The sequence below is a fragment of the Galeopterus variegatus genome, unplaced genomic scaffold, assembly GCF_000696425.1.
Source record: "Galeopterus variegatus unplaced genomic scaffold, G_variegatus-3.0.2 Scaffold5592, whole genome shotgun sequence".
In the NCBI taxonomy this organism is placed as follows: domain Eukaryota; kingdom Metazoa; phylum Chordata; class Mammalia; order Dermoptera; family Cynocephalidae; genus Galeopterus; species Galeopterus variegatus.
The window spans coordinates 99290-118347 of NW_007731703.1; the positions used below are offsets into that span (position 1 = coordinate 99290).

Sequence of the window (19058 nt, forward strand, 5' to 3'; positions counted from 1 at the left end):
ATTCTGACTGGCTAGGGTTTTACATAAACACAAATGATTGGAAGGAAGCTCTCTTCCCCAACGCATAACAAACACAGGATTCACAGCACGTGAACAGGTAAGAAATGTTCTCCTGGAACTCTGCGCCTCCTGTTGCAAATCACAGCAGAGACTGATCTGGACGTCATCTCATCAAGAAACCAAGCTTCCACTCCAGAGGGAAGACGGTGGACCAAACACACACCTTTCCACTCCCCGTTCCCTGTCAAAATCCTCTGCACAAACGACACTGAAAAGACAACAGCACCGACACTTTGGAAACTAGAAAGCAAACTAGTGAGGGTGAAAGGACTTGCCCACTTAAAATTAAACCTGAGTAGGCTGCAAAAAAAGCTGCAAAACAACCTTCACTGCATGCAAACCACCCTCAAGTCTAAAATTTAGCACCACCCAACACCTCTGGCAGTGGTGAAGAGGAGGGAATCCTCAGTATGCCCGGCTCTGTGCACCTGACGTGTAGACAGCACTGATGTGTGCTGTAAGTCTAAACTGAACACCAGATCTCAACATCTTCATAATAAACTTTTATACTGATTACATGCTAAAATATAAATGAATTTACATACACACTTAATGTCATTGAAGTTCACTTGTTTCTAATGTTTTGATGAAACCACTAGAAATTTTAAACTTACATATGTCTGTCACATCATATTTCTGTCGGACAGCACTGGTCTAAGTTAAGATTATTTCAAAACAAGGTCCCGCACGTTCTTAGTCGGACAACCAGAAAAAGACTTCTACAAGAAGAAGGTAAAACAGAGGTCCCCTTTCCAACATAGGAGGAATCTTAGTAGAGAACGTACCATGATAAAAAGAAGGAAATTGAAATTGTAGAACTAAAAAAATACAATAGCTGAAGTAAAAAAACTCACCACATGGACTTAACATATTGGATATTGTGGGAAAAAAGTATATTTGAAAGCAAAACATGAGAAATTATGCAATCTGAAGAACAGGGAGGAAACAATGCTTGTACTCCAGTATTTCTACCTGCACACCCCCATCCATATGTGCATCTGCCACAGAGCTCGTGAAAAGAGCCAGAATAACCGTCACCAAATCGGCGTGTTTGGGATGGGCTGACTTGAAGCACAGACTGCGTCTTCACACCCTTCACTTTTGGGACTTTGGGGCTGCCTCAGAGACCCTCATCCCCCAGAGCAATGGAAAGAGCAAAAAGTAGAGGTCTGTGTGGCTCCAACCCAGACAGATGAGAATCAAGACACCTAAGAAAGAGGAAACCAACACGGTCCTTTCAAACATAAAACCCACAGTCAAGGCCAAAGAGGCAAATTGTACTTTAGGGAGCTACAGGGTGAGACTCGGGAGGGATTTACCTACTGAGGAGCAACAGTGATTCTCTCGAGCAGCGTTCTCAGCTGGGCCCCTGATCACCAGCAGCAGCGTCACCCAGGAGCATGCTAGAAAAGCAAATTCTGGATCTGACTGAAATCAACTTAATCAGAGACTCTGGGAGTGGGTGCCGGTGTTTGATGAACTCTCAGGTGATTCCAGAGCAAGGTGAGGTCGGAAAGTCCCTGTTCTCCAGTTATGCTGGGAGGCAGCAGCGTACGTATGCGCATTTGTACGTGTGTGCACGCGTGTGAGTAGATACAGGAGTGACGTGTGCACACGCGCACACTCACACATGTTCACGCACGTGCACACTCACACGCGTGCACACTCACACACGTTCACACGCGTGCACACTCACACACGTGCACTCCCACACACGTGCACTCACACACGTGCACACTCACATGCGTGCACATTCACACGTGCACTCACACGCACGCACACTCACACGCGTGCACTCACACACGTGCACTCACACGCACGCACTGACACTCATAGCTGGCGCTCGCTCACGTTCTGTTTCCTCCACGTCTGACCGCAGCCCACCTGTCATTGCTGACATCAAGCTTATGTTAAATATAAGGAAACTAAACTCTCTCTTTCCACTTTTAAAGTGATGTCTGCACAGACAGACAGACCCTTAACCCTAGAGAGTAAGAGTAAGTAGGGTCATTTGCTCCTACATTACACATTTATGGTGTTTGACCAATACGCTTGTTAGTTTTACAATTGTAATCAGTATTTCCACAAATAATCCTAACTGGGGAAAAAAGCGCCCTGAACTGTAAAAATTAAAGAGCATTTCAAAAAAATCTTCCCGGCTCTTCCCTGGAGCTCGCAGCTGTCACCTGTCCCCACAGTGGCACCTCCCCATCCACTGGGCTCTGGGGCTTGGGAGGGGTGCAGCGGGCAGTTGTGGCCACGGCCCCTGCTCTGCACACCTGCTAGTGCCAGCCCTGCCATGGCACTTCTCCCACCCAACAATGAATGCTCGGAGCTTCCTCCATCAAGTTGGCATCATGAGGGAATGGAGGTAGATTCTAGAAAGTTCTGGGAAAGCCATACATGGAGTAGTTCCTGAAAGAAGCCAAACACAAACACTGAGAGCCGACATCAGCGAGGGCGGCCACAAACGTCCCACTGAAGCCACCACCAAAGCCCCAGAAGATTCCCTCCTGGGACAGCCTGGGAAGGGGCTCATCCTGTCTACAACCCAGGGCCCCAGACCCTAACACATCAGTGACAATAAACCCTAAGGGAACCAGGTCACAGGATGAAGACCACGGCGTGAGGAATAAGACTCCCTGTAAACATCCATCGCGAGCATTCACTGAATATATGAAGCACGCATGAGGTGCCAACCTCAGAGAATCCCGGCGTGTCCAGGGATCAGGCAAGAGCTCCTAGAAGTGAGGCTGCAGGGCCAGCTCATGGCCTCTTCACGGTCCGCTTCAGCGTTATCTGGCCACAGAGGTGACCACAGCAACATCCTGGGGAAAGGGCCAGGCGGCTGGGGCACACTACAGGTGGCTGGCTGAAGCAAGAGGGAGAATTAAGATCAGCCTAGAAGAAATTCCTTCACCTGGCAAATAAGAATTCAAAAACTAAGAAAGATTAGATAATCTGCCTGAGGCCACTCAGTCTGTAAGCAGCAGAACTAGAAATGCAATTAGAATCAGCCCAGGGCTCCTTTCTCAGCATAAAATTGCTTCCACTGGCAGCTTTCGAGGCAGCTAATCTCGTGGTAGAATTCACAAGACGTTGCTCCAGACTCACAGTCAAGGGTTCTTCCGAATGTCACAGAGCTGCGCAGCCGCTGACCTACTTAGGGGACGCGGGAAGCCAAGAAGAGTAGCCTGGAATAACTATTAACAATGAAATATGAAGTTTCAAGTCTCAAAAACAGAACTCGGGTCCATTTACATTTTATATTTAAAAGCAGCAAGCTCAAAGTTTCTAAAGCAAGGAGTTTCGGGGTGGTTTTTGTTTGGTTTGGTTTTTAAGGTTTCCATTATTCCAAAATCTTGATGGAACCAAAAACTTATGAGGAAAAAAAACCCATCAAGAATTGTAGTGTTTGAGATGAAACATCGAAGTATGACCTTATATGTAATATAAAAATCATAGTTCATTATACAGCCATAGAATAATTGAAGGTTAGAACTAAAAGAGAAGTTAGAGAACTAAGTTACATAAAATGTACAAACCACACAATAATGCTTAATTAATTCATGAAAAAAGTTACTATGAATAAAAGATAATCACTAGAGATGGTTTATGAAGTTCATTTTACTACAATCTTAAATAATATTGATTTTTAAAATAAAATAATCTTGACTTTTACCATTTACGAAAGTGGCACGTGTTTTAATTTATTTTTAAATAAAAAAAGAATTAAGAATAATTGGTCAACAAATACAAAATTAAACAGTATATTCTGTTTGGTATGAGAACCAAAAGTATTTCAACTATAGATGGAAAATTCAACCACGTCAGAGAATCAACACTTGACAAAAGTTACTTCCACAGTATGATCACTGTTACATTTTGTTTTGTATTTTGGAGTCATGTTTCTGACAAACAAGATCCAGAAAGTTATTTGAAAATATTTATAACAATGCATTTCAGAGGAGATTTGTCTTTATTCTCAGTATATTTTTATTATCACCTTCTCTTCTTAGTCTGGATTTTTAAAAAGTGTTTTGGACACCTTTACATGGTACCTGAGATTTTTTGTTACATCTGGGTCACAATGTTAAGACATCCTCTTGAGGCTAACTGCATAATTATTACATTTTTATGTTCCTCATTGACGTATAGAATTTCAACATGAGTGTTCCTTGTACAGGTAAATAGCCTCAGACCACGGATTCTGTATTTCTGTAATAAGCATGCTATACAGTAGTGAGAACACGCACATACAGCCTAAAGGCTCTTAAACTGTTCTACTCTGCTTCAGAGGGGAAAATATTAAAGGAAATACTTTATTGATTTTAAAAATTAAAATTATGACAGACACAACACCCCCCTCTGACGGCATGAATCTGGGAATCCCAGCACCAGCCCCCACCCCACCCCTCCCCCAATCTGAATTGTGGATCATGCCTCTCTTCAGCTCTTGCTAAAAATGCAAAACAGCTAGAGATTTACCATTGCTGGAGAGTCTGAAAGACATCATTCTATAAACAGGCCTCATGGCTTTTTATTAGTATTTGGCTGGCCTGAAATCATTTCCAGTGTCTGCACTGATGTATGCCTTTAGACACTGAGAGAATGCTCAGAACTTGTGTTTTAGTGTGAAAGGTAGCTCTGTTTTCACATGGGGGATTCATATGGAAACCCGTCGATTTACTTTTCATATCTATTAAGATGTCTTTTGACGCACAGTCTTATAGAGCACACTCGATTCTTCGTATGATGAGAACTCAATAATGTCATTACTTACATACTTAACAAACACTAACTGCAGAGCAATTTTGAATGGGTCACTGCAAAATGTAAACCACTGTAGAGGTTCATGCCCACACTGCAGCAGCCCGGGAGAAACAGATACAGAAAGTGGTGAGCTTGAGCTGAACTCCAGAGGAAGAGTCGAAAGGGTTGCTGATGGATGGGCTGTGTGACGTCTACTGGAGGATGCTGAACCATCCACTGAGAACAGAGCGGCTTAAAGGGTGGCAGGGGGTGCAGAACAGGTCGGGGGCAGTCACAGGTTCAATTCAGGTGCCTAAGTCTGAGATGCCAGTTCGACCTCTGAGTGGATGTGCCAGGTGGACATAGCAGGTCTGGGCTCTGAGCAGAAGTCCTGCAGATGAGTGCAAGTGTCTAAGCTGCTGGCACAGTGGGTGGCAGCGCTGGCACATGCAGCCGCAGAACAGGAAGGATCACTTACTGAGACTGTGCAGAGCGTGGAGGGGTGGGAAGGGGAGGGCAGCGTCCAGGAAGGGTCTGAAGAGCATCAGCTTTCAGAGAAGAGAGGAAGGAGGATGCCAGCGGAGCAGCCAGAAATGTGGAAGGAAAACATGTGTTCCTAAAACCGCAGAGGGGAATGGATTCGGGGTAAAAGCTCAACTGTGAGAGACTTCAGCCGACCACACCAGACCCAGCAACGCTCATTAACATTTTCTGCAAACTGTGCCTGTGGAATGCACTTAACGTCCATGTTAAGCAAGTTAAAAACCTCTCCGGTGCGGAATAATTTTATAGGGTCTTGGAAGAAACCAAATAAAACCATGCTGAGATTTAACCCCAAACACACTAATCTCCTTCAGAGTTTAAACACGGAACTCACAATTCCTCTTTTGGAGCCTATGAAATAAATAGTTGTTTGAGAACGATGCAGCACATTTTTCTCATTAAAATAACTAGTTTTTGATGTTTGCTATAGGAAAAAGTAAATTTAGTTGCTTTGTGGTGCAGAAAATCTAACAGAACCAGAGTTAAAGCAGTTTTTTCAACTAGAAGATTCCATATTCAAATGAAAAGAAATTGCCCAATTGTATAAAACAATCCAACTCTCACGTGTTTCAAGCTCCGATCTATCCTTGCCCATTACTGGCGTGGGGGTGAAGTTGTGACCTTGCTGCTGAGCACCGGCATAATGTTCTACTCCAATGTGTGAAATATCAAGTCACGTAGCAGTTTATTAACACTATCTCTGCTCTGTGACAGGCAGTGCCGTCCTGTGGGGTGAGCAGCTGCGGGAGCCGAACCATCCACCCCCAACCCTCCCCAGTTGCCCCCTCAGCCCGCAGACGGGAGCGTGGAGAGGGGCTGGGCACGATCCTGTCCCCACGCTCTGCCAGGTAAGTTCCAACCACCCCAACACAAGCTCATTTTTTGAAATCTGACATTTTACCTTAAAACATGAAAATGCTTTCCACATTCTGCTCCATATTACTATGACTGCTTTAAAGCAAAGTATTTCTAAATGACTTCACAAGAAAGCAGAGGTTTGGCAGCACGTGTGATCTCGCCTTGAGGTGCATACAACCCTGTTTGCTAAGGACTCGGAATCCACGACAGCAAAGAAGATGCCCCAGGGCACTCAGGCCACACAATCTTGAACCAAAACTCAGACTCTTCCCCACAAATCCTGTTTTCCCCTCGACTTCTCCAACTTGGCTAATGGCCCCATCGATCACCCAGTTACATGAGCCGAAAGTGTAACCTGGTCCTCGATGTCTCCGTCTCCTCCATCTCCACCCCGCCAAGCCCAAGGCCACTCGCCCCCTTCCACCCCCCACCCCCCTTCCCAAAGAGTGCCCTTCATTGGATCCGAATGACCCTCAGGGGGCCTGAGCCACGTCTGCAAATATTTTATGTATATAACGTATATTATATACATGCATCTTTTATATGCGACTGTGTACTTATATAATTTTGTATTTCCCCTATACATCGAGTGTTAGAAGGAGCCTGCCCGTACGCACGGTGATGGTGTGTCAGGGATATATCTACATCTATGTCCATCCAACACTCTGTGATAGTGCGGGTAGATCACATAATTATTAGGAATATCTCTGCATTAGTAAAATGAAGCTTTCTAAATATCTCTTCAGACAAATTTCTCTAATATGTTTTCTGATGGGGATATTAGCAGCTGTTTGGGGGAAAACATCTTTGTATAACAAATATTTTCACTGTTCTTCATCCACCCAAAGGCCTAAGTTGTCTTTTGACATAATGTTTGCATGTACTAACTGTGTTTGAATATCCATAAAATGCTAAGAAGTCATTGGTATCGTCTGAATGTTCATGTCCCCAGGGTGATGGTGTTGGGAGGTGGGGACTGTGGAAGGTGATCAGGTCATGAGGGTGCAGCTGTCATGAATGAAATTAGTGTCTTCATAAAAGAGGCCCCAGAGAGCTGCCTCGCCCTTCCCTCATGTGAGGACAGTGCGAGAAGTTGCCATTGTCATAGGACACCAAATCTGCAGGTCCCTTGACCTTGGACTTTCAGTCTTGAGCACTGTAAGAAACAAATATCTATTATGTACAAGTCCCCCAGTCTCAGGTTTTTCTAACAGCAGGCCAAACATACCAAGACACCGCTGCGACAATTAATTTAATGCTATCAAATTGTATTAGTCAGGACACGCCCTGTTGTCGGTTATAGAAACCTGGCCTAAATCCCTTTAGGAGAAGGGGTCACTTCTTGGAGGGCTCCTGGGAAGGCTTGGGAAGGGTGAAGATTATCTCAGCTTCTCAGGCCACAGAAAGTGGGGTCTGACCCCCTCTCTCTCTCACTCTCCACGATGTGCCCCTCCTCGTGACCATGATCCCCTCTAATCCCCTCACTGCAGACAGCTTCCTTAGGGCAGGGGCAGCAGCCTCGGCAGGGGCACACCAGCTCTGCCACAGGTCACAGACGCTGCCATACTGACTTTTCTTGGGAACGAAACCTCCCATTATACAAAGCAGATTATACATTTTTCACTGGTATGTTCTGAGGAATTAATGAGATAATGCACATAGAGACTAGTAAGTACCAACTAAAAATTAGCTAAAGTTAAAGAAAAAAGTCAACATCAGTAATAGCACAGGCCAGAGGTCACCTGGCACTACCCACTAGGTAAGAACATGGTGCATCTATGAAGTCCCAGTACCATATCGTCTCCACCAGCCTGAGATTCAGAGCATCCTATAAACCCCAAAGGAGATCACCCCGCCCCAAACACTTGCTCCAAGAAAACTAAGGGTGGGTGGGGTGACGTGCACTTCCGCCTGACCTGGGCTGCAGGGTGGAGGGGCGCCTCCCCGTGACCCAGGATGCAGGGTACAGGGGCAGCTCTGCACTTCCTCTGCTCTGAGGTCTGCTGTGGCTCTGTGCCCGGGAGGCCCTGACCACACTGGCCCCAGGCCATACCCAGCTTCTCCCACTGACTGTCTCTGGTATTGCTTGGTTTGCTTCCTGAGACCAGCTCTTTCAGAGGGTTTCCCAAGTGGAGCACATGGCTGCAGTGACCAGTTCTCTATGTAACTCAGCCCCTCTCCCAGGCACAACAGGCTCCCTGGCAGGGACAGGGTCAGGGAGGGGTAGGCCAGCTCCGGCTTAACCTGGAGCCACTGTCCCCAAGACATTGGCCAGCCCCTCGAGGCTGAGCCTTCTTTTAGACACTGTCTTTCCCTGGTCCAGTCTCTTTAGAGTGTCCAGACCGACAGTCAGTGCAAGCACCCGGATCCAACTGGATGCTGGGTTCCAGTTCTCTCTCAGTGGGTTCCTGGGCTCCAGACAAACGCAGAGACTGGCCTGAGCATCTGCCAGCATCTCTGAACTTCAGTGAGAGTTAGAAGCTCTGAGTTATTCCAGGAATCTGGGAGCTGTTCTGCCCAGAACATAAAGACGATCTTGAGGGTGGGGTTTCCCTGTTCCCCTTCCTCTAAAAGCTGGTATCCGACTGGGCTCCAGCCCCGCCTTCACGGCATCCTATCAAGTCCTCCAAGGAGCAAGTGGGATAACAGCAGTTTAAATCACAAAGAGTGAAAATGTGTTGCTGCCAGAAATAGAATAACATCCTGCTGTCGCTGCCAGAAGACAGAATCCAGTGGAGGCAGCCCCTGATCCGCCCTGAAGTTTACCGGCCCCACTAAGAACACAGCCCGAGGTCATGATGCATTTGCAATCAACCCCACCTGTCTCATCTAAGCCTTTTAGAATCAAATTGTCAAATATGAGTAATCAAAAAGCAATTGAATTTTAATCGTAGATACGTTTGACTTTTGTTTAAATAGTAAACCCACACAACCCGCCAGTTCTCTCCAAACTTTTTCACCCAAGTTCCTGGAAGCACAACGCTGCCCAAAGCCGCCTAAAATGGAAAGAGAGGACGCCCTGCATAGGGGTTTCTCCACATCCATGGGGGCAAGAGAAGACGTGTGCTGGGCAGAAGGCAGGCAGCCCACACGCCTGGGACCCTTTGTTCAAACCTGAAGCGGACACAGAATTGTACCCGAGTGTCGAAAGCGACAATCTGCGGATGTCTTTCCCCAGGAAGCAATCCCAGGTGACTTACAAAAGGAGCAGAGCCCGGAGGTTGAAGAGCCACACGTATCTAGGATCCGAGTCTCACCACACGGTCAGCCTCCTGCGCACGTGCCGGGGATGGATTCTCGAGAACACGGAAAGAGCATGGAAACCAGACCCAAATCGTGTACAGCCATTCTCCAGCGAGAACAACAAGCTTTGTCCCGGAATGAGGGGACCATGCCCAGGCCCTGGCAATTGGAAGGAAGGCGCTTCTCCAGTTATCTTCCCGTCTAGGCGCTGAGCAAACCTGGCAGCTGTTATCTGCTTTGGACCCGCTGTGCTCTGTGAGGAGGTCGACGGCCGGGCTGTCTGCAGGCATGTGCCTCTGGCCTGGGACCTGGGCTGACACCCCACCGGGAGAGAAGCTTCTGACAACCCACAGAGAGCTTCAGGCAGCAATGCTCATGGTGTGAAGGGAAGAGGGGCTGGCCCTCTCCCATTACAGCGAACCGCTCAGCTCTTCTTCCCTGGTCCCCTGTGGGTCCACCGAAGGCCTGCACCCTCCCCTCGCCACGAGACCCTTGCTCAGCCCAAATTCCACAGCTCCCTATCTGTGTTCTGCCTTTTGCATGAAGCCTTTTCCTAACTAGAATGATGAAAATCTTAAGAACCCAAAGTGATCCTCAAATCCCTCCACCCAGGCAGCAGCAGAGGTCCCAGGGCTTCCGTTTCTGACCTGCAACGCAGCAGGAGGAGGGGGTCCCTGACTTAGTACCCCCTGCCCTCACCATGCAAGGCAGAAATGCCCCAAGCTACGTCCTCACTTCCTGTGTAAGGCACGAGTCACCAAGAGCACATCAAGTTCCGTGTGCCTGCCTGGGTTCATGAAGGCCCTTTCTACATGTACAGATTTTACCAAGGAGAGCATGTTAGGAATAATTTCTGACATTGAATGCCGGCCCCGAAATACAGTCCCCCACGCCCTGACCATCTTTTTGCCTGATTTTACAAGCACAGCGACAGCAGCTATTTTCTGGCGCAGACATGATTTCACTGCTGGACAGAGCCTAGTGTGGCCAGTTCTTCCAGGAGGGAACCAGGCTCTGGTTCCTGTTCCAGGTACCCTGGCTCTCATCTAACCTCTAGAGCCACAAAAAACAGTCCAGTCCTTAGCTGGTCCCTCACTCACTGATATCGACTGCGCCTCTGTACCGTTCACAGGCTCTGCTGATGCACGTGAGAAGCCTGCTCCAGAAGGAGCATAGGGTGGCCCACGGGTGACCACGATGCTTGCTGCTGTGTGAGGTCACACACAGGGAAGGGACCTGTCCAGTGGCAGCTGGAAGGCAGGATGGGACGTGTTTCGATAAACAAAAAAAGGGGTTGGATTTAGAGAAGACACCAGCAGAAGGCACGGGTGAGGGCGCAGCCTCCTCAGGGAATCCGCAAATCCTTCGGCAAGGCCAGGGCACAGGTGCTGGGAGGAGCAGGACAGCAGCTGTGCACAGCAGCATTAGCTGTCGTTCCATTCTCTCAAGCCCACAAAGGGTCCCAAAGTCAACGCCACCAAACAAGGTATGTACCCCAGACGGCAGGTGCTCCTCCCGTCACTGCTTCCTTCTGAAAATGTGAGCGAGCACGTGTGCGTTCCCTCCTGTCACACGGAGCCAGCACCGCACACACACTCCACCACCTGCCCTTCTCACCACCCGTGTTCCAGCTCACGAACTGAACGCCTGTGTCCTAAGCTCACACGCTGAGGCCTGGCCCCCAGTGTGACAGTTTCAGGAGGTGCAGCCTGTGGGCGGTGATTAGCTGCTTTAGACGAGGTCCGGAGAGCAGGACCCCATGATGGATTCGTGTCCTTTCAAGAGGAGGAAAGGGAGGCAGGGAGCTGCTTCTCTCACTTCCCACCCTGTGAGGACGCAGGGAGAAGGCGCCATCTGCAGCCCCGAGGAGGGTCCTCACTAGAGCCCCAAACCGCGCTGGCACCTTGACCTCGGACTCCCAGCCTCCAGGACCGTGAGAAGCACATCTCTGAGTTGAAGCCACCCCAACTTTGGGACTTTGTTACGGCAGCCCGAGCTGACTAAGGAACAGTACGTAGATAGTGACCCCCTTGCTTTTCCCAGCAGCTCAGCCAGCCGCTGCCCGACCCTGGGATTCCCAACCAGGCCCCTCCTGGAGGGCATCTGAGTGTCCTCGTCTTGTGCTGTTATAAATAGTACTGCAACGACTAGCTTTGTGTACATACCATTTTGAATATTTGTTCCCATATTTATGGAACAGGCTCCTAGAAGTGGTGTTGCTGGGTCAAACGATAAACACATGTAAAAACAGCCAGCATGTGTTGTGCTGAGTGTCGGTGACTCCTATAAATACATTTAATCCTTACAACCCCAGAAGCTGTCTGTCACAATCCCGACTTACAGAAACTTGTCCTGGGCAGACCATAGCATGTGACTCTGCTGAGAGCCAGATGCCTGCAGGTGGCTGTTTGTTCTGGCTCGAGCTGCGAGGCTGCAATGCCTCTGGGTAAGCCCCAAGCAGGCAGATCGCAGAGCTCAGACTCCTTCCTGAAGGGATAAAGGGCTCAGACTCCTTCCTGAAGGCAGATCGCAGAGCTCAGACTCCTTCCTGAAGGGATAAAGGCTGGAGCAGAAAAGTGACAGGATCAGATGATTGTATCAGAAATTGCTGTGGCACAGTGTGGAGGAAGGGCTGAGAAGCATGATCCTGGAGATAAAACAGTCAGACAGAGGCAGCACACAGGGGGAACAGGAGAGCAAGGGAGAGGGCCACAGGGTGGCTCCCGGCTCCCGGCTGGGGAGCCAGGTAGTGGTGCCAAGGACAGCAAGGAGCCCAGCATTCAGTGGCGCAAACAGACCATCAGCTGACTGCGGGGAGAGGTCTGACCACAGGAGACAACTGAGCCCAAGGCAGGTGCACTGCTATTCTCTCCAACCTCCCTTTTCCTGACTGTGCATATAGATCCCATCCCAATCACATCTCTATGGGCTGACTTCAATTTGCCCATAACAGTGGGACTAGACCACGCCTCGCCAGCGGAGGCTGGCTGTCTGTGCAGGTGCTCCTGCACGTTCCTGCAGGACGTGCTAAGAACACAAGGCCCCAAACCCTCTTTACCTGGGCCAATCCTCTGAGCTGTGTTCGCAGCTAGCAACCTTGAAGGGTGGGGTACCATCTCCTCCCGGTTAAAGAGCAAGCCCGCCCACCGCTCACCGTGCCAGTGGTGATTGCCCCAAACTCTCCTGCATCCAGCTGGGTCCACCTGCATTGCCCCACGCGAGTGGGGAGCAGGGGGGACGGAGGCTACCGTGAGGCTCCAGCCACTGTACTGGGAGTGATGAAGCCCTTTGTCTCTGACCCAGGGGCCTTGTGTCTCCTGCCAGCATCTGTGAAAGAGAAGCAGACCTCAGCCCCACCTTCCTCAGTCTGGACCTGGTTCTTCCAATAAGTACAGCCGAATCACTGCATTAGGCGCCTCTGGCAGTCAAATCACACTCTACTAGATCGAGTTTGGTTCAACTGAAGCTCCTGACACTGAATCACAGGAACTGCTTTGAAGGAACGCTCACCCTCCCCCGCAAAACCTGGCGTTTATGCAGCTGTTTTTAAAAATATGCTTTAACTCAATTCAACAGATGCTGAGCAAACCTGAAAAAGCAGGTGTCATGACTAGAAATCACAGGATTTTTATATACAATTATATATTTCGTTTTTTTGTTTTTAATGCCTAATTGTTTGTCATTTCAGAAACAATTAGAGGAAGCATACAAATAAACACACACACACACATGTACACACACACACACACACACACACTACAAACCACAAATGAAACGACTGAAGGAATTAGGGGGAAGGGGGAAGGAAACGAGGTTAATACACGCAGGTGCTGGGGTGGGATGCGAAGGTCTCCATGCGTCCAGCAACCAAAGCAAAGAGAAAAGCCGATCAAGTACGAGGAGATTTAGATCCAAATGGACCGTCGGCCAACTGTTTGGGTAAAGGGAAGTTTTTACTGATACTGAGACATAAGCAAGATTTCCCACGAGACTCCACGTGAATATCAGACACGTCACTGTGGTCAGCAGCATCCCACACGGGATGCCACAGTGATTCCGCGTGCATGTTCTGTCGCCCCTCACTGTAACGGCATGATTTTAGTGTGTAATTCAATAAAAGCGTCAATTCCAGTTTCATCCTGTTTATCTTGGCTCTTTCTACTCTCTGCCTCGCTCTCACGCATCAGCTAATCCTCTAGGCATGTGAGGCCTGCATGTGTTATAGGGATGCACTGTCCTTTATCCAAGTAGCTGAAATTAAAACAAACAATGCAGATCGGCCAAAGAGAAAACGCATAGTCATGGAAAGCATAAGCCAGGGGTCAGAGGCTGGATGTACGTGTCGCTCCACCCGGTGACCAGGTGTTTCTGGACAAAGGACAGTCACAGAGCCCCCACGTGTACAAGAAATGGGCCCCTAAGTCCCATGCACTTGGAGCTCAGGTCCTGGACAGGACTGTCTCGTGGACAAACACTGGCCAGGGCAGGTTGCCCACAGGCCAGAGACCATCCCTCCAGAATGGCGAGGGTGCCTGCACCCGACAACCCCAGGATCCATTACTTACCAGCACAATTATTAATAACCCTCTTACACCTACAAGTGTCCCAGTTTGTGTGACAAATTATACGATCACCCAAAAGTGCTCTAAGGGGATCTGTAAGTAGCTGATCTCTGCAAAAGCTACTTTGTGAGACTTTATTAAAGACACATCTGAAAACCCGCACCACTTAGGGGAGTGCATAGTGCCCAAGACCAGGGTCTAAATACAAAGGTCTGGGCCCAGCCTGCCACTCTGGGTCCCTGGTCAAGTCGGCTGGTCACTCAGGCCTCGGTCTCCTCAGGGAGACAACACAAAGCCAGCCCCCGCTTGCCCTGGATCTTGTAGAGGGAAACAATGAAAGGCCATGTGCATACATGTACGTGCGCGCGTGTGCACGTATGAAACGTCATCCAGGGAGTACTGCTAGCTGCAGCTGTTCTGTTACCCACGTGTTGTTTTTCAAAGTAAATACTAATTTAAGATTTTTTTTTTGTAATATGGAAAGTCTCAGATTCCTAAAACCGTTAAAGAATGAACGTTATTTTACATTTTGTTTTCTATCATAGGCCAGATAGTCATCCAAGTTTGGTGATAGGATAAACCATTTTTCACAAAACATCTCAAAGGAAAAGCTCTGATAGATTGCTAGCTGCAGCTGTTCTGTTACCCACGTGCTGTTTTTCAAAGTAAATACTAATTTAAGATTTTTTTTTTTTAATATGGAAAGTCTCAGATTCCTAAAACCGTTAAAGAATGAACGTTATTTTACATTTTGTTTTCTATCATAGGTCAGACAGTCATCCAAGTTTGGTGATAGGATAAACCATTTTTCACAAAACATCTCAAAGGAAAAGCTCTGATAGAAATAATGTAAAAAACGTCCCCACACCTCTAGCCATCCACTTAGGATTCTCTCAGCCCAAGTCTGCTCTGTGTGGAGGGTCAACTACGCACTCGCCTTGGAACACTGCAGCTGTCCCTCTGGGTTCTGTGGACTGAATGTGTATGTCCCCCTACATCCACATGTTAAAATCCCCACCCCCAGAGTGATGGCTTAGGAGACGGGGCCTGCAGGAGGTGGTTAGGTCACGAGGGTGGAGCCCTCATGGAAGAGACCGGACAGAGACGATTTCTCTTCTCACCATGCGAGGCTATGGTGAGGTGAGACTGGTGCCCTTAATAAAGGGCCCCACAGGGCTTTTTCACTAGCCTGTGAGGACACAGTGAGAAGGCCACCTGCAAGCCAGGAAGTGGGCCTTCACGGACACTGGATGCGTCAGCCCCTTGATCTCAAACCTCCAGCCTCCAGAACTGAGAAAAATCAATTTGTCATTTAAGCCACCATGTCTGTCTTAATTTGTTAACAGAAGCCAGGGCGAGAAACTGGACTTATGAAAGTATTGGGGGGGACACTGTTGAAGAATTATAACCACAGTTTTCAAGCTGGGGCTGCCTCTTTACTGTCATGGTCATGGCATATAAAAAGTCGTGAGAAAATGCCTCCCTGCCGGGAGAACAGGGGGCACCGCTAAGAAATGGAGCAGGCCGAGCCCTGCAGGCCGGGTCGGCCCTTCCCAGACCAGCACCGCTGATGGCTCGTGGGTCAGTGGCCCACGTGCTCGGGAAGGAACCCGTCTGGTGGGTTTGCTGCATCGTGGACTGAAGCTTTTGTAAAATACAATACAAACGTGCTTCAATGCACAGCAATGTCAAGAGGCTCCTATACGCTTGTTTGCGGCATCTTTACTTGTATAGGCGGCCTCTGTGGAACCAGCGACTGCGAGGGATGCTCTGGGCAGGGGCAGTTCAGGGCACCAGGTGAGGAGGCTCCAGCAGAGCACTGGTCCCCCGCCCACCCAGTGTGGTGTCGTCCTGCGGGAGGAGAGGGCGGTGCCAAGGCTCTTGGCTGCAGGGAGTGCGGTGCTGGGCGCATGCATCTCCAGCTTTGACATGCTCAGGATCAGCCGAACAGGACCCATTGCCACCGTCCCCAGACAGCAGGAGCTGGAGCTGTGACGGGACCTGCCTGTGTGAGCCAAGGGCCGCCTCTGGCCATGTCAGCGTCTCCCTTCCCAGGGCTCCACACTGAGTTCTTAGCAGCATCCACACCCATCCAAAATCTCAGATCCAGAAAGAAGGCTGGGGTCATGACTGGTGGGTAGATGCTTGGAATACAACTGTCAGGAGCTTTATTTATGCCACTTTGCCCTGGAATGCAAGGCTGTGAAGGCAAGTCTGTCGGGCATCACCTGCACATAACCTGCCCATGGTGGGCCCCAGTATTCACTCAGCGGCTTTGTTGAGCAAAGGAGGCCCAGCCCCAGGACCACGCCCAGTGAGGCCCTGTGGGGCTGCAGGTCTGCCGCACAGCCGGCTCCCATTGCGCTTAGGACCCCAGGACAGAAGTATGCTCCGGGGCTAATGGGATTGCAGCTCGCCATACGCGAGGGCTGTGTCCTGTAGCCTTGTTTCTCCAGGCACAGAGCTTGAGCAAGGGGACAGCCTCAGGGGGCAGGGACCAACCCATCGCCCTCGCCACCATGCCACTTTGTCCAAGATTCTAGAGTCTCTCGACCAGTAACCCCAGCCCAGCCTCCGAAAGGCAGGAGTCAAACTAACTCAACTCTTGAGTAATCTCTTAATTTTCTAAAAAAATTTGGTTGGTGAAAATATTGAGAAATGCACGTAAATACAGAGCAAAGAGCAAGGCAAAAAAAAAAAAAAAAGCCAGTCTTTCTCCAATACACACTGCCGGAGGGGAAAAAAAAGGCTGAGAGAACGATACAAAGCACAACACAGACAACTTTATTTCCAAAGAAGACTGGCTTTGGGAAATAAATCAAGATATTGACCTTTTCAGAGGAAGAACATACATTAATGTTTGCACTGTGGTTTTAGGTTTCTGGGGTTTCCTGATTAGCAATGTGAAAATGCAGTGATGATATTTAACTATTGGACTTCTCTGGACTTAGTGACATATCTACTTCCTAATGAAGGTGATACTATCATTTGGTTTTGTGATGTATAATACTTTAATAATCCTAACACTATAATCCTTGTTTTATTGAGTTTAAGTTTTTATGATCAACCTGTGGACAAAGTGTGGAAGACGATTTTGCTGAGGAGAGAGTTAAAATGTTGTGAGCCTTGTTAATGTCCTATAACATCATCACCAAAATCAGGAGGCAGGCAGGAAGGCGAGAGGGGAGGAGATCGCAGATTGCCAGATTCCTCTTCCTGCAGAGCAGCAAGTCCTCAGGGACAGTCTAAAGTAAACCGGACGTGACAGCCTTGGCAGTTAAAAGTATCATGGAAAACAGCATAAGTCAAAAGTGACTCCAAGGAGTGAGACTGCTCCAGTGGGGAAGAAATTTTATTCTTCATTTAAGATTATTCTGCACATTTCTTCTAAGAATGGATATTCCCTTAATTAAGACTAAATGAATGAATAAAATAGGCAGCCCAGTTCCTAGACGCATGGGGCTGGTTGCTGAGCCTCTGCAGGAAAGACTCCTCCAATGCCCAGGACCCTGGTCACCTGCCCAGCCCTTGTCCCTCCACAATCAGTACTCTCGGAGATTTCCAGGCTCAGACACGCTCCCCAGTGTCTTCTAGAGGGTGACCTAATGCTACCATGTTTTCTGGAGCAACAGTCAATAAGTACATGAAAAGGCAGGTTGAGCCTCTCCCTGCAGCAGCTTTGGGCAGTGCTAGCTGGACCTGGCTGCCCAGCTCCCACCAGCATGAATAGAAACAGAGATCTAAAGGAAGCAAACACGGAAAACCCTACTCAAAGCCTGCTGCAGACTGACTGAATTGTGGCCCCAAGTCCATATATTAGAAGCTTAATTCCCACTGTAACTGTTGAGGGTGGGAACTGCTATTATGGTCATTGAAAGGTGAGGCCTTGAAGAGGTGATCGGGTTGCAGGACCGTGCAGTAGTGAATGGATTAATAATGGTGGTCAGGGGCGTGGTGCTGAGGGCTTCAAAGGAGAACACGTGACAGTTTCCCTTTCTTCTCTGCCATTTTCTGCCATGTGAGACCCCTGGGTTGCTGTAAAGCCACCAACAAAGGAGACCCTCGCCAGGTATGTTCCCTGGACTTTAGATTTCCCAGCCTCTGAAACTGTAGGCAAAAAATTTTGTTTTCATTATAAGTCACCCAGGTTCAGGTATCTATGTTATAAGCAACAGAAATGGACTAGTACAAAGGCCTTCCCTCTCTGAAACTGTAGGCAAAAAATTTTGTTTTCATTATAAATCACCCAGGTTCAGGTATCTATGTTATAAGCAACAGAAATGGACTAGTACAAAGGCCTTCCCTGCCCTCCAGGTCCAGAGCAGAAGCCACACCTGGAAACAGCCTGCTCCAGACTCACCTGAGTGGCTGAAGGACTGCAGGACAGGAAAAAGCAGGGTGAGCTGCTACCTTCCCACCTGGAGAGCACCTGCAGCCACCTCTTCTCTGGCAGCAGCTGCTCCGAGGCCAGCTCTAGCTAAGGGTGATCACCACGTGGCTGTGTCTCCCATGCAGGACCTCTGTCCCCCACCACAGGATCCACATGCCCAGAGATCTGGCATGGGTACCTGCAGGAGCTCGGCATCACGGGCTGGGGCCACAGCCATAGGCCCCAAGCCCTGCCGTGGTTAGAGGACGAAAGAGCCACCCTACGTATGGGGCTTACTCACTCCAGTCTCCAGAAAGTCCACCAGCCAAGCTGCATTCCTTCAGACAAGCGTAGCTCAGCTAGGACCCCTGTAGGAATGCCCATCTGGTCCCATGCCCTATCCTGCACCAGGCCTGCTCTGCCCCCACATCTGAGGACAGAGGACCACACCTCCTCCAAGCAGACGGGACCATTTTTAAGAGCAGGGACCCTGCCTGTCACACTTCCTGGAACTCCCACCTCCTCCTCAGCACCTCCAGTCCTCAGATCAGGTGTGGCAGGCTTGTCCCCCAGAAGGCTGGGGAGGAAGGGACCATCCCTGTGTCTGTGTCACAGGAAAGCAGCCGCAGGCAGAGGAAACAACGGGGTGGGCCAGCACCAACGCGCTTGTT

The 19058-nt window shown here is 49.0% G+C and overlaps 1 protein-coding gene across 1 annotated transcript in view; it reads right to left on the reverse strand.

The window, feature by feature from the left end:
* The window catches only part of LOC103605100 (peroxidasin homolog), a 70808-nt gene extending 52183 nt beyond the window's left edge, over positions 1-18625 (reverse strand). Inside the window, 2 exon segments of the mRNA XM_008589682.1 lie at positions 18437-18495; positions 18587-18625. Of these exon segments, the coding sequence (XP_008587904.1) occupies positions 18437-18495; positions 18587-18625 (98 nt within the window).
* Between the last annotated feature and the right edge of the window lie 433 nt (positions 18626-19058).